Raw genomic sequence first — 13,855 nt, 5'->3', positions numbered from 1 at the left:
TTATTTTAGGGCTCCCTTTCCCATTATATATTTTTTTGTATTCCTCTCTGGTTTGAGTAAGATGATATAACATTTTGGGATGAAAATACAAAAGAGCAGTCCAAAACTGGAGGACAGAATAGCAAATATCTCTACAGCAACACTAAACTTTCCAGGAGAGCTTACATACGCTGGGATGAAAGTGATCCATACAGCGCAGAATATCAGCATGCTAAAGGTTATAAACTTGGCTTCATTAAAGTTATCAGGCAGTTTCCGAGCCAGAAAAGCAAGAATGAAACATAAAATGGCCAGTAGTCCTATGTACCCAAGTACAGACCAAAAGCCCAAAGCTGAGCCCAAAGCACATTCTAAGATTATTTTGTCTTTGAAGTCTTTAAAATTCTTAAATAGAAAAGGAGGAGAAATTGTTAACCAGAGGATACATATCATTACTTGTATTAGAGTGAAACCCAGAACAGTTAGTCTCTGCTGGGCAGGCCCAAACCACTTCATCATATTACTGCCTGGAAGTGTAGCCCTGAAGGCCATTAGCACCACTATAGTTTTCCCCAGAACACAAGAGATACAGAGGACAAAGGTGATGCCGAATGCTGTGTGTCGCAGCATGCAGGACCACTCAGAGGGCCGACCGATGAAGGTCAGAGAACACAGGAAACACAGAGTCAATGAGAAGAGCAGCAGGAAGCTCAGCTCAGAGTTGTTAGCCCTGACAATTGGAGTCTTCCTGTATCTGAAGAAAATGAATGCCACAACAGCTGTGATGCATGTTCCAAATAAGGATGCTGCAGTGAGCAGCGCTCCCATAATCTCTTCATATGACAGAAACTCTGCCTCCTTCTTTACACAGGCATCTCTTCTTTCATTTGACCAGAACTCAGGGTGACACCGCACACAGGTGACAGAATCTGAAAAAAAAAAATGTGGTAAACATTATGTATAATTATTTTTTAATTTTGTATTTGTCCCTACGTTGCATCTTTTCTAAGCATACAAGACAGTACAGCACATAATAAGTATATACAATGTTTTGCTTATGTGTACAAGCACAAGTTCTTCCCAGGGATTTCTATGAATTTCTATGAATAATGAAATGATTTATTTTAGTTAGACTTGAAGTAGAAACATTTATTTTACATTGGTGCTTTAACATAATGCATTAATCCTTAGGAAGACTTTTGCATATATTTATATAGCTGACTTCAGAATTCTGTCTCAGTATCTGTATATGTATCATTTGCAATTATTTGTTATGTAACGATATTGTGTTTTTTTTCTTCTTAAAGGACTGCATGGTTTCAAAATCCCCCAAAAACCCACTGCAATTTCTTAAAATGAACAATACATGTTTTGTCTTGCATTCATGTAACTACACCTGTAATGTTGCTGATGTGTCCCTCTGCACATCTTATACAGTCATAGCAGCAGACAGGCATTCCTTTTTGGAGAACCTTGCGAGTTCCTGGAAGACATTTTTCACTGCAAACTGACACAGGCACCTGTGGGATCAAATCGACTATGAGAAGAAAGAAAAAGATCGGCCTTCACTTAGATTACTGTGTTGCCTTTGCATATTTCTATTTAAAATGTTGATGCATAAAAACCATACATTATGATGTGCATGACTAACAGTGTCAATTTCATATTTACAATGAAAAAAAAAGACTGTAATTAGCAACGACAGTGATCTTAGAGTATGTTACCTGTTGGGAGTTCTGTGTCCAAGTTATAGACACATTTTGCAGATTTAGCTGTTTGTTTGCAGGTAAAGATGCATCATAAAGGCCAACTGTGACAAAGTCCACAATGTCATTTTCTCTTGGCTTCCAATTTATAATTTCATACTTTGCTGCTGGGTCTCCATTTTCATTGAAGTAAACCTCTTCTCCTTCCTTTGTTTTAAACTGAATAGTTCTTATGTGCTGTAAAATCTGAAACACAAATATCCGTCAATGCAGCACATAATTTGAAGAATGTGTTGTAGTCCAAGTGTTTTAACAGCATGATAGACAGCAAAAGTTAAAATGTCATAAACATGTTGCTTGTTGATGTGATTCGATGTAAAAACTTCAGTAACATTGGTGTTCAACTCACCGTAAATGGATCTAGCTGCACCTTGGTGTTACATGTTTTGTTACAGCTGAGGATAAAATGAAGTGCGTGGGCCGCAGCATACACTCCTTTATAGACATTGTTAAAGATAGGCATCAGAGACATATCGGTGAAGCTGTTTTGCACTTCAGTCAAATCTTCACGTCCAGTACATTCTTTCTGATTTCTTGATGAAGACTCTGACTGCTTGAACTTACAACTAAATAACGTCTCATAAAACGTTGTAAACATTTCATTACTAGATACATTGAGCGGCCTCACATCCAACATGAACTCCCTCATGCCACTGACATGTGCTTTGGGGATGGACAGGCCTATAGCACCGTCTAGAATGTGATGCTTATCCACGGCTGCAGTTTGAGAATCAAAGATCCAGCTCTCAGACCCTATCCACTGGTACCCAGTCAAGTTGTGGTGAGAAAATTCATGTAGTATCACATCCAAATCCATGTAGGAGAGGAAAGCAATGATCACCTTGGAAGTGGAAGCCTTGATAATGTCAATTATCTTTTGCATTTTGTCTGGTGGATCGGTTCTAAAGAAGGACACAGAGTACTCAAGACAGATGCCAAGCTGCTGGGCCGTTTCTGTGAATGTGGCCATACCGTTGTTTCCATAATCATCATTTGTTCTAATCGCTCCAACCCAAGACCAACCAAAATGCTTAACCAGCTGTGCCAGGGCTCTGCTTTGGTAGTAGTCACTGGGTATTGTTCTGAGGAAGGATGGGTACTTGGATTTATCACTGAGACAGGCACAAGTAGCAAAGTGGCTGATCTAAAAGAAAAAAACAAGTTATATCCCAACGTAAAGATTCAGGATATAAAGTAGTTATACAGCCAACTACAATCCCTTTTGCTATACATAGTTGCAATAGTTGAATATTAATAATATCAAACAATCTTACCCACCATTGGAATATGAAAGGGTCCGATGGCAGTAGCCATAGCCATGCAAGGAGAGGAAGAACTTTCTCCCATAATGGCCTGCACTTGGGCAGGTCTTGTACATGGTACTTCAGAGGGTTGTGATACAACTTCATTACCATTTGCAAAGGCCAATGCAACCCTCACACTTTTGGCAATTGAGGCACAGGAATCATAGATCCTATAGCCCAGAGAGATACCAGGCAATAGGTCCGTGCTGTTATTAATCTCCTCTAAGGCAAATAGCATAGCCTGGGCAAACTGGAACCCTCTGAAATCCAAGCTTGATGCAAACAGTTAATAATAATTAGTTAAAAAAATTCCATGCAGTAGAAAGAGTGGCACAGTACATGGAAGTATTTGATGATAAAATCAAACACAACAGGAGTATATCTTCGTTTAAATATTCAATGTTATACCCTTTCAGAAATATGAAGCAAAATATTGATATGGTATACTGTTACCTGGTGCATTGCAGTGGCAGTGGTTTGTCCATGTAGGAATCCCGTCTGTTCTTCCAGCTGCTGTGGAAAGAGAAGATTCCCCCCAACATTATGTCCCCATCCTTAAACATCTGAGGGATCTCAGGGTCCCCTCTATGTGTGCACACTGGCTCCTCAGCCTGAGAGAAAGATGCCACCAGCAACAGATGTAAGAGTGCCCATCCCTGCTCCGGCCACCTCTGTGTGGATGACATACTGTTTGAGTGAGCCAAAACAATTCAGTGGCATCACATGAACCCCAATGTAAATTTAAATTGGGCACTTGTATTTATATATTTTGGAGAAACTTGGGAAAGAATAATGGAACATTGATGTTTTATCTCTGTGGACTTGGGGGCAAAGGAAGGAGGCGCCAAACAGGAAAAGGGTTATTTGCGTTACCAAACTTACTGGTTTTAAATAGACAAATACATCTGATTGACAGAGAGCTGTGACACTGGAAGTTGGTAAACTTTTCAAGTAAAGGCGTGGACTGGGTTTATCTGCTAAAAAAAACAACTATTAATCAATTATTTCTCAAAAGATCATATCTTGAAACTTCTCTAACCCAAAATCCATGGCCTATTTCCAAGTTGCCTTTTATAGTTAAAGCCAGCTAGTGCTAGTGGAGTACGCGCATGAACTGCGAGCGCCGGAGCCTCGCAGCGGCGGAACTGTGGCGCACTTAATTGCGTCTCTTTTACGCATCAGATGAGGCCCCACGCAGTCTGCGTGATCTGCAAAAACCACTGTAGGGAGGGGTGGGCCTGGATGGCATGTTTTAGGTTTGGCAGCTTCAACTTCAGTAAACAGTTTTGTTTTTTAAGAAATCTACCTAAGGATTAGATATAAAATGCATAAATAAAAAGGATAACATTGATCTAAGGAAATGTGCAGTAGAGGAAGCCGATGGCCTCAGTAGCCATTCGGATCATGCCTTCTGCCTTTCCTTCCCTGAGCCAGCTAGCCCACCTACTTTCTGACTGATCTTGTATTTTCTGAACCCTGTGAGCCTTCAGTCGACCTGTTGACCAGTAAGCCTGACATCCTTCGGCCATGTCTCACCTTGCCAGGGGCGGACTGGGACTACAAATAAGCCCGAGACTCTCGACCGGCCCACTTCGGTACCGCTGGCCCACCTCGGTACCGCAAGTAATTACCGCTAGTAAATTGTCAACGGGGGTGGGGAGCGGGTGCTAGTGACTTATCCGACCGTCCAACATCGTCCAACCGGCCCACTTCAGTGCCGGCCCATCGGGATTCGTCCCGAACGTCCCGATGGCCAGTCCGCCCCTACACCTTGCCATTTGCAGGACGTTATTCCTACAAAAAAGCATTCACCATGCCATCTTTGCGGATGCACAGCCAGATCATCAGTAGGCCATCTACACTGACAGCCAGCCAGATCAGTCTTCATTGACACCTAAAATCAGATGACCATCTCTTCCAAATCATCGGTCAGCCTACCTGAGAGTTCCTGCACTGCTACTCTCAGTAGTTAAACAAATAGAGCATTATTAATGTGCTAATGCACTTACACGTCAAACATAGGAAGAACATTCAAAGGTCAGAGGGTTGCACACTTTTTATTCCTCCAAATTAAATAACTTTTATATCAACATGCACCAGTGGCGAACCGTTAGGGCCTTCAAGGTATTCAGAGAATACCCTGGAACACTCAGATAAAACAAACAAAAAATCGATTTAATTATATAAATAAAATGTATGTAAAATGAATAAATGAGAATCGTATCTGTGTTGATGATCTGTAATATTACAGTGTTACGTTGATTTGTTTGTCCTTCTCGGTCCATGCACTACGCATTTCAGTGGTTTTGTGTTAGAAAAGAAAAGCAACTAATCAGATATTTGTCTGGGTCTCTGGGTAGAATATCCTTCAACAAGGTATTCTATATCCTTGATAGAATACCCTGGCCGTTGCACTGAATGAGAGCGTACCTTTGGATTGACAGTTTGATCAACCAATCATATATTGATTTGTAGCCAATGGGCGTATTCTTTCAGAGTTTCCCTCGGTTCCAGGGTATTCTAGAAGGCCCGGTAGTTCACTGGCTCGAGACAGAGGATCTAGATAAATGCCACGAAGCAATTCATATGCCGATTTATTGTTTTTAACGTTGAAATGGCAAGTGCAACAGGTGAAGATGATGTTGTTGCGGAATTGTTGTGAGTACCCTTTTCAAGACGACAATTCAGTGAAAAGACGGACATTATAACGGCGGGGGGCGCGGCGGTGGAGGCGGAGGGTGTTTGTGTGTCTACAGAAGGTCCAGTTGTGATAGACACGGTTCGCCACTGACATGCACACATTGTGAAACATTACCAATACTATAACGTTGGTAAATGTTCTATCACTTTTATTTTTTACTTGTATCTCATTGTTAAGTTCCTGTCAAAGCCTAACAGTATGGTCTTATCTAGGAATGATTTGACATCTAACTTAATTGCTTCCAAAGGTTTAAAAACATAAGCATATAAACTTAAAGTATGAGTCTTTCTTTCTTTACTTCAGGGTAGAACGTTTTGTATCGAAAGTCAACATCATGGTCAAATCCTCCAGGGCATAATTATGATTATCATGATGCAACAGGCCTGAGGGGAAGTTTCCAGTATAGGCTGAGGGGACAGGTGTGGAGCAAGCGGCAAACTCTGGGGAAGAGCCGGGACGCCAATACGGAAGTGCCACAAACTGCAGTTCACATATTGGCCGATAGGCGATGACTGCAGAAAGGAGGAATTTCCATAGGCCCCCATGTTAAAATGCCCAATTTTACAGCAGAAAAAAACATGTTTCTACCCCTGGATGCAATAAATATTATTATGGATATAGTTAGATTCCACCTTCATGATTATGAATTTGTGAGTGAATTGTTTTCTAACGCGACCCTTTTATTTATATTAGGTCTTAAGGTTTTTGCATAAATTAGGGCGTGGTCAATTTGATGGACAGGTACGTGCCTCACTGTCAGCTAACAGCAACTTGTCCACTCTGCTAGGCTACAACGTTAGTTAGTTGTAGTTATTGTACTTGACCCTTTAGCCGTGTAGGTGTGCCTTTTAGGGAATATTGTTACAAATACCAGACAATTACAATGTCGTGCTGTGCGCTTGAATGTACTAACAGAACTTCCAAGAAGTCTAAAATGATAATATTATACATGTTAACCCCGTTAGCAGGTGTTTGTGTGCTTGTTAGCTTAGCTTGTTATATAGCTTATTAGCCAGCTAAGGACGTAACCCTTTATACATTTATATATATATATACAGTTTAGTTTATGACTCAGCCTTGGGTAAGACTTTTATAGTATATGGCTATGACGCCCATAATGCTAAACGGGAGCAAATGTTAAAAGGGGACCCAATTATCCCAGTGGTGGCCGCCGGAGCTGACGGAGCCGCAGGGGGCTAGCTCCAGCCGGCGTCCAGCTCCAGCCGGCGTCCAGCTCCAGCCGGCGTCCCGGAGCCCCCTGCGGCTCCGTTAGCTCCGGGCGGTGGAGTCCGGCGTTATAACTGGAGATCAAGGAATGCAGCGAAATGTGGACTTGGTTTGCCTGCAGCCCGCTGTAGTATTAGCTAAATAAATGATGTTGAACAAGGCTTATTAAGCTGAACATCGCCACAATTGTTCTGCTATGTATCGGTACTTCTTTTATTTTATTAACGTGATGACAAGCATTAAGAATAACAAAAAATAGCTAATTCTCTTGCAGATTGTCTCGTTTGATTATGAATGTAACGTTTATATAGGGGAACTACACTGTTTTATCAAAACCAAAGTGCCACGCAGTAACTTGGTATGCATGTATTTCATGTTAGCTTAGCTTCTTAGCCTGAGCTAGCTCTGTTTACTTCCAGTTCGGAGGCAGCAGGTCCCGCCTCGGCTCCACCTCTTTGCCCTTATTTGGAGCAGGCGGGAGTTAGACTCTGACGTCACTGTCGAGCCGTTAGTGGCCGACTCCGCCTACTAAGGGCTTCTCGGCAACTCTGCAGAATCCTATGGGTGACGTCACGAACACTACGTCCATTTATATATACAGTCTATGGTGTGGAGGAAGGCTGGGGACACTGTGAACTCCAGAGGAAGTTTGTTAGTTTGTTAAAGCGCTTCGAGTGGAAATAGCCTGAGGTTTATCTGCAGTAAAATAGACACCAGTGCCAGTGCAACTCTCAGTATGTCCATAGTTCCACAGTTATTGTCGATAGCCTACTGTAGCCAAGTGTAACATTAGGGAGCATGTCAGGATTTTTGTTGATCTCATTGATAGCAAAAATCAATGCTTGAGAAAATTTGAATTCTCAAAAATTGAAGCTAGGGTATTGTGAAAGATAGAACAAAATAATACATTTGTGTTGAGTCTCAAATACCGTACAATGAACATACAACATTGAAAATATGCCTAACAATACATACTTTTTACATTTCCGTACTCCTGGAATTGTCTGAAATGTGTTAATTACGTAATCCTGCCTTGTGCGGAATGAAAAAATGCGTCCAATAACAAGGTCACCATCTTGGAACAGTTCAGGCGGTTGTGCTGAATCTTGCAGTCGGTAAAACAGAGTCCCCCTTCCCCATTAGCAGAACCAAAAGGAGCGGCCAGTAAGGACATGGCTGTGCTCTTCAGGTCACGCCAATCTGCTTGAGAGCTCATGACACCCCTTTATACACCATCAATAACAGGAAGGGCATTTTCCTGCTTGAAAATAAGTCTCAGGAGACTAGAATGAAATTTAAGTTTAGTCAAATGTTTTATGCGAGACAATGTTGATTTTATTATTTGAATAACAATTTCTGGCAATTAATCTGAAATCACATAGGAGATTGGTATTTTGGGTCTGCATATAATTGTATTCTTTTTTTATTTGCATATATACATATTGGTTGAAACTTGTATTCTATTAAAAGGAGTCATCTCAATATGCTACGTTACACAGTAAAATAACTCACAGTTGGAGACACTAAAATAAACAAATATAATTATAGGGTTCCATAATTATTTTAGGGCTCCCTTTCCCATTATATATTTTTTTGTATTCCTCTCTGGTTTGAGTAAGATGATATAACATTTTGGGATGAAAATACAAAAGAGCAGTCCAAAACTGGAGGACAGAATAGCAAATATCTCTACAGCAACACTAAACTTTCCAGGAGAGCTTACATACGCTGGGATGAAAGTGATCCATACAGCGCAGAATATCAGCATGCTAAAGGTTATAAACTTGGCTTCATTAAAGTTATCAGGCAGTTTCCGAGCCAGAAAAGCAAGAATGAAACATAAAATGGCCAGTAGTCCTATGTACCCAAGTACAGACCAAAAGCCCAAAGCTGAGCCCAAAGCACACTCTAAGATTATTTTGTCTTTGAAGTCTTTAAGATTCTTAAAAGGAAAAGGAGGAGAAATTGTTAACCAGAGGATACATATCATTACTTGTATTAGAGTAAAACCCAGAACAGTTAGTCTCTGCTGGGCAGGCCCAAACCACTTCATCATATTACTGCCTGGAAGTGTAGCCCTGAAGGCCATTAGCACAACTATAGTTTTCCCCAGAACACAAGAGATACAGACGACAAAGGTGATGCCGAATGCTGTGTGTCGCAGCATGCAGGACAAATCTGAGGGCCGACCGATGAAGGTCAGAGAACACAGGAAACACAGAGTCAAGGAGAAGAGCAGCAGGAAGCTCAGCTCAGAGTTGTTAGCCCTGACAATTGGAGTTTTCCTGTATCTGAAGAAAATGAATGCCACAACAGCTGTGATGCATGTTCCAAATAAGGATGCTGCAGTGAGCAGCGCTCCCATAATCTCTTCATATGACAGAAACTCTGCCTCCTTCTTTACACAGGCATCTCTTCTTTCATTTGACCAGAACTCAGGGTGACACCGCACACAGGTGACAGAATCTGAAAAAATAATAATTTGGTAAACATTATGAATAATTATTTTTTAATTTTGTATTTGTCCCTACGTTGCATATTTTCTAAGCATACAAGACAGTACAGCACATAATAAGTATATACAATGTTTTGCATATTTGTACAAGCACAAGTTCTTCCCAGGGATTTCTATGAATTTCTATGAATAATGAAATGATTTATTTTAGTTAGACTTGAAGTAGAAACATTTATTTTACATTGGTGCTTTAACATAATGCATTAATCCTTAGGAAGACTTTTGCATATATTTATATAGCTGACTTCAGAATGCTGTCTCAGTATCTGTATATGTATCATTTGCAATTATTTGTTATGTAACAATATTGTGTTTTTTTCTTTTTAAAGGACTGCATGGTTTCGAAATCCCCCAAAAACCCACTGCAATTTCTTAAAATGAACAATACATGTTTTGTCTTGCATTCATGTAACTACACCTGTAATGTTGCTGATGTGTCCCTCTGCACATCTTATACAGTCATAGCAGCAGACAGGCATTCCTTTTTGGAGAACCTTGCGAGTTCCTGGAAGACATTCTTCACTGCAAACTGACACAGGCACCTGTGGGATCAAATCGACTATGAGAAGAAAGAAAAAGATCGGCCTTCACTTTGATTACTGTGTTGCCTTTGCATATTTCTATTTAAAATGTTGATGCATAAAAACCATACATTATGACGTGCATGACTAACAGTGTCAATTTCATATTTATAATGAAACAAAAAGACTGTAATTAGCAACGACAGTGATCTTAGAGTATTTTACCTGTTGGGAGTTCTGTGTCCAAGTTATAGACTCATTTTGCAGATTTAGCTGTTTGTTTGCAGGTAAAGATGCATCATAAAGGCCAACTGTGACAAAGTCCACAATGTCATTTTCTCTTGGCTTCCAATTTATAATTTCATACTTTGCTGCTGGGTCTCCATTTTCATTGAAGTAAACCTCTTCTCCTTCCTTTGTTTTAAACTGAATAGTTCTTATGTGCTGTAAAATCTGAAACACAAATATCCGTCAATGCAGCACATAATTTGAAGAAGTGTTTTAACAGCATGATAGACAGCAAAAGTTTAATTTACGTTATTGTAAACATGTTCCTTGTTGATGTGATTTAATGTAAAAACTTCAGTAACATTGGTGTTCAACTCACCGTAAATGGATCGAGCTGCACCTTGGTGTTACATGTTTTGTTACAGCTGAGGATAACATGAAGTGCGTGGGCCGCAGCATACACTCCTTTATACACATTGTTAAAGATAGGCATCAGAGACATATCGGTGAAGCTGTTTTGCACTTCAGTCAAATCTTCACGTCCAGTACATTCTTTCTGATTTCTTGATGAAGACTCTGACTGCTTGAACTTACAACTAAATAACGTCTCATAAAACGTTGTAAACATTTCATTACTAGATACATTGAGCGGCCTCACATCCAACATGAACTCCCTCATGCCACTGACATGTGCTTTGGGGATGGACAGGCCTATAGCACCGTCTAGAATGTGATGCTTATCCACTGCTGCAGTTTGAGAATCAAAGATCCAGCCCTCAGAGCCTACCCACTGGTACCCAGTCAAGTTGTGGTGAGAAAATTCATGTAGTATCACATCCAAATCCATATGGGAGAGGAAAGCAATGATCACCTTGGAAGTGGAAGCCTTGATAATGTCAATTATCTTTTGTATTTTGTCTGGTGGATCGGTTCTAAAGAAGGACACAGAGTACTCAAGACAGATGCCAAGCTGCTGGGCTGTTTCTGTGAATGTGGCCATACCGTTGTTTCCATAATCATCATTTGTTCTAATAGCTCCAACCCAAGTCCAATCAAAATGCTTAACCAGCTGTGCCAGGGCTCTGCTCTGGTAGTAGTCACTGGGTATTGTTCTGAGGAAGGATGGGTACTTGGATTTATCACTGAGACAGGCACAAGTAGCAAAGTGGCTGATCTAAAAGAAAAAAACAAGTTACATCCCAAGGTAAAGATTCAGAATATAAAGTAGTTAGCCAACTACAATCCCTTTTGCTATACATAGTTGCAATAGTTGAATATTAATTATATCAAACAATACCCACCATTGGAATATGAAAGGGTCCGATGGCAGTAGCCATAGCCATGCAAGGAGAGGAAGAACGTTCTCCCATAATGGCCTGCACTTGGGCAGGTCTTGTACATGGTACTTCAGAGGGTTGTGATACAACTTCATTACCATTTGCAAAGGCCAATGCAACCCTCACACTTTTGGCAATTGAGCCACAGGAATCATAGATCCTATAGCCCAGAGAGATGCCAGGCAATAGGTCCGTGCTGTTATTAATCTCCTCTACGGCAAATAGCATAGCCTGGGCAAACTGGAACCCTCTGAAATTCAAGCTTGATGCAAACAGTTAATAATATTTAGTTACAAAAAGTCCATGCAGTAGAAAGAGTGGCACAGTACATGGAAGTATTTGATGATAAAATCAAACATAACAGGAGTATATCTTCATTTAAATATTCAATGTTATACCCTTTCAGAAATCTGAAGCAAAATATTGATATGGTATACTGTTACCTGGTGCATTGCAGTGGCAGTGGTTTGTCCATGTAGGAATCCCGTCTGTTCTTCCAGCTGCTGTGGAAAGAGAAGATTCCCCCCAACATTATGTCCCCATCCTTAAACATCTGAGGGATCTCAGGGTCCCCTCTCTTTGTGCACACTGGCTCCTCAGCCTGAGAGAAAGATGCCACCAGCAACAGATGTAAGAGTGCCCATCCCTGCTCCGGCCACCTCTGTGTGGATGACATACTGTTTGAGTGAGCCAAAACAATTCAGTGGCATCACATGAACCCCAATGTAAATTTAAATTGGGCACTTGTATTTATATATTTTGGAGAAACTTGGGAAAGAATAATGGAACATTGATGTTTTATCTCTGTGGACTTGGGGGCAAAGGAAGGAGGCACCAAACAGGAAAAGGGTTATTTGCATTACCAAACTTACTGGTACTTGTGTGCTCTCGGTTTATCTGCTAAAAAAACAACTATTATTCAATTATTTCTAAAAAGATCATATCTTGAAACTTCTCTAACCTGAAATCCATGGCCTATTTCCAAGTTGCCTTTTATAATTAAAGCCAGCTAGTGCTAGTGGAGCATACGCGTGAACTGCGAGCGCCGGAGCCTCGCAGCGGCGGAACTGTACCGCGCTTAATTGTGCCGCTTTTGCGCATCAGATGAGGCCCCCTCCGCAAGATGAGGCCCCACACAGTCTGCGTGATCTGCGTGTAGGGAGGGGCGGGTCTGGATGGTATGTTTTAGGTTTGGCAGCTTCAACTTCAGTAAACAGTTTTGTTTTTTAAGAAATCTACCTAAGGATTAGATATAAAATGCATAAATAAAAAAGCATAACATTGATCTAAGGAAATGTGCAGTAGAGGAAGCCGATGGCCTCGGTAGCCATTCGGATCATGCCTTCTGCCTTGCCTTCCCTGAGCAAGCTAGCCCACCTACTTTCTGACTGATCTTGTATTTTCTGAACCCTGTGAGCCTTCAGTCGACCTGTTGACCAGTAAGCCTGACGTCCTTCGGCCATGTCTCAACATGTCTCACCTTGCCATTTGCAGGACGTTCTTGCTAGAAGAAAGCATTCACCATGCCATCTTTGCGGATGCACAGCCAGATCATCAGTAGGCCATCTACTCTGACAGCCAGCCAGATCAGTCTTCATTGACACCTAAAATCAGATGACCATCTCTTCTAAATCATCGGTCAGCCTACCTGAGAGTTCCTGCACTGCTACTCTCAGTAGTTAAACAAATACAGCATTATTAATGTGCTAATGCACTTACACGTCAAACATAGGAAGAACATTCAAAGGTCAGAGGGTTGCACACTTTTTATTCCTCCAAATGAAATAACTTTTATATCAACATGAACCAGTGGCGAACCGTCAGGGCCTTCAAGGTATTCAGAGAATACCCTGGAACACTCAGATAAAACAAACAAAAAATCGATTTAATTATATAAATAAAATGTAATAAAATGGATGTGAAATGAATAAATGAGAATCGTATCTGTGTTGTTGATCTGTAATATTACAGTGTTACGTTGATTTGTTTGTCCTTCTCGGTCCATGCACTACGCATTTCAGTGGTTTTGTGTTAGAAAAGAAAAGCAACTAATCAGATATTTGTCTGGGTCTCTGGGTAGAATATCCTTCAACAAGGTATTCTATATCCTTGATAGAATACCCTGGCCGTTGCACTGAATGAGAGTGTACCTTTGGATTGACAGTTTGATCAACCAATCATATATTGATTTGTAGCCAATGGGCGTATTCTTTCAGAGTTTCCCTCGGTTCCAGGGTATTCTAGAAGGCCCGGTAGTTCACTGGCTCGAGACAGAGG

The 13,855-nt window shown here is 40.9% G+C and overlaps 2 protein-coding genes across 2 annotated transcripts; both read right to left on the bottom strand.

Moving 5' to 3' along the window:
- LOC117470225 (extracellular calcium-sensing receptor-like) lies at positions 1-3,627 on the bottom strand. Its single transcript, XM_034114921.1, has 6 exons — positions 3,503-3,627; positions 3,024-3,321; positions 2,095-2,889; positions 1,704-1,931; positions 1,376-1,499; positions 1-908 (listed from the first exon to the last, which is right to left on the bottom strand). Exons 1-6 carry the CDS (start codon positions 3,610-3,612, stop codon positions 1-3), a joined length of 2,463 nt encoding a protein of 820 aa, XP_033970812.1. The 5' UTR covers positions 3,613-3,627.
- Positions 3,628-8,535: 4,908 nt separating this feature from the next.
- LOC117470230 (extracellular calcium-sensing receptor-like) lies at positions 8,536-12,146 on the bottom strand. Its single transcript, XM_034114928.1, has 6 exons — positions 12,022-12,146; positions 11,543-11,840; positions 10,621-11,415; positions 10,239-10,466; positions 9,911-10,034; positions 8,536-9,443 (listed from the first exon to the last, which is right to left on the bottom strand). Exons 1-6 carry the CDS (start codon positions 12,129-12,131, stop codon positions 8,536-8,538), a joined length of 2,463 nt encoding a protein of 820 aa, XP_033970819.1. The 5' UTR covers positions 12,132-12,146.
- Positions 12,147-13,855: the final 1,709 nt, after the last annotated feature.

Source organism: Trematomus bernacchii, unplaced genomic scaffold, assembly GCF_902827165.1.
Source record: "Trematomus bernacchii unplaced genomic scaffold, fTreBer1.1, whole genome shotgun sequence".
NCBI lineage: Eukaryota > Metazoa > Chordata > Actinopteri > Perciformes > Nototheniidae > Trematomus > Trematomus bernacchii.
The sequence above is the reverse complement of the archived record's forward strand: the minus strand, read 5'-3'. Positions and strand labels throughout refer to the sequence as shown.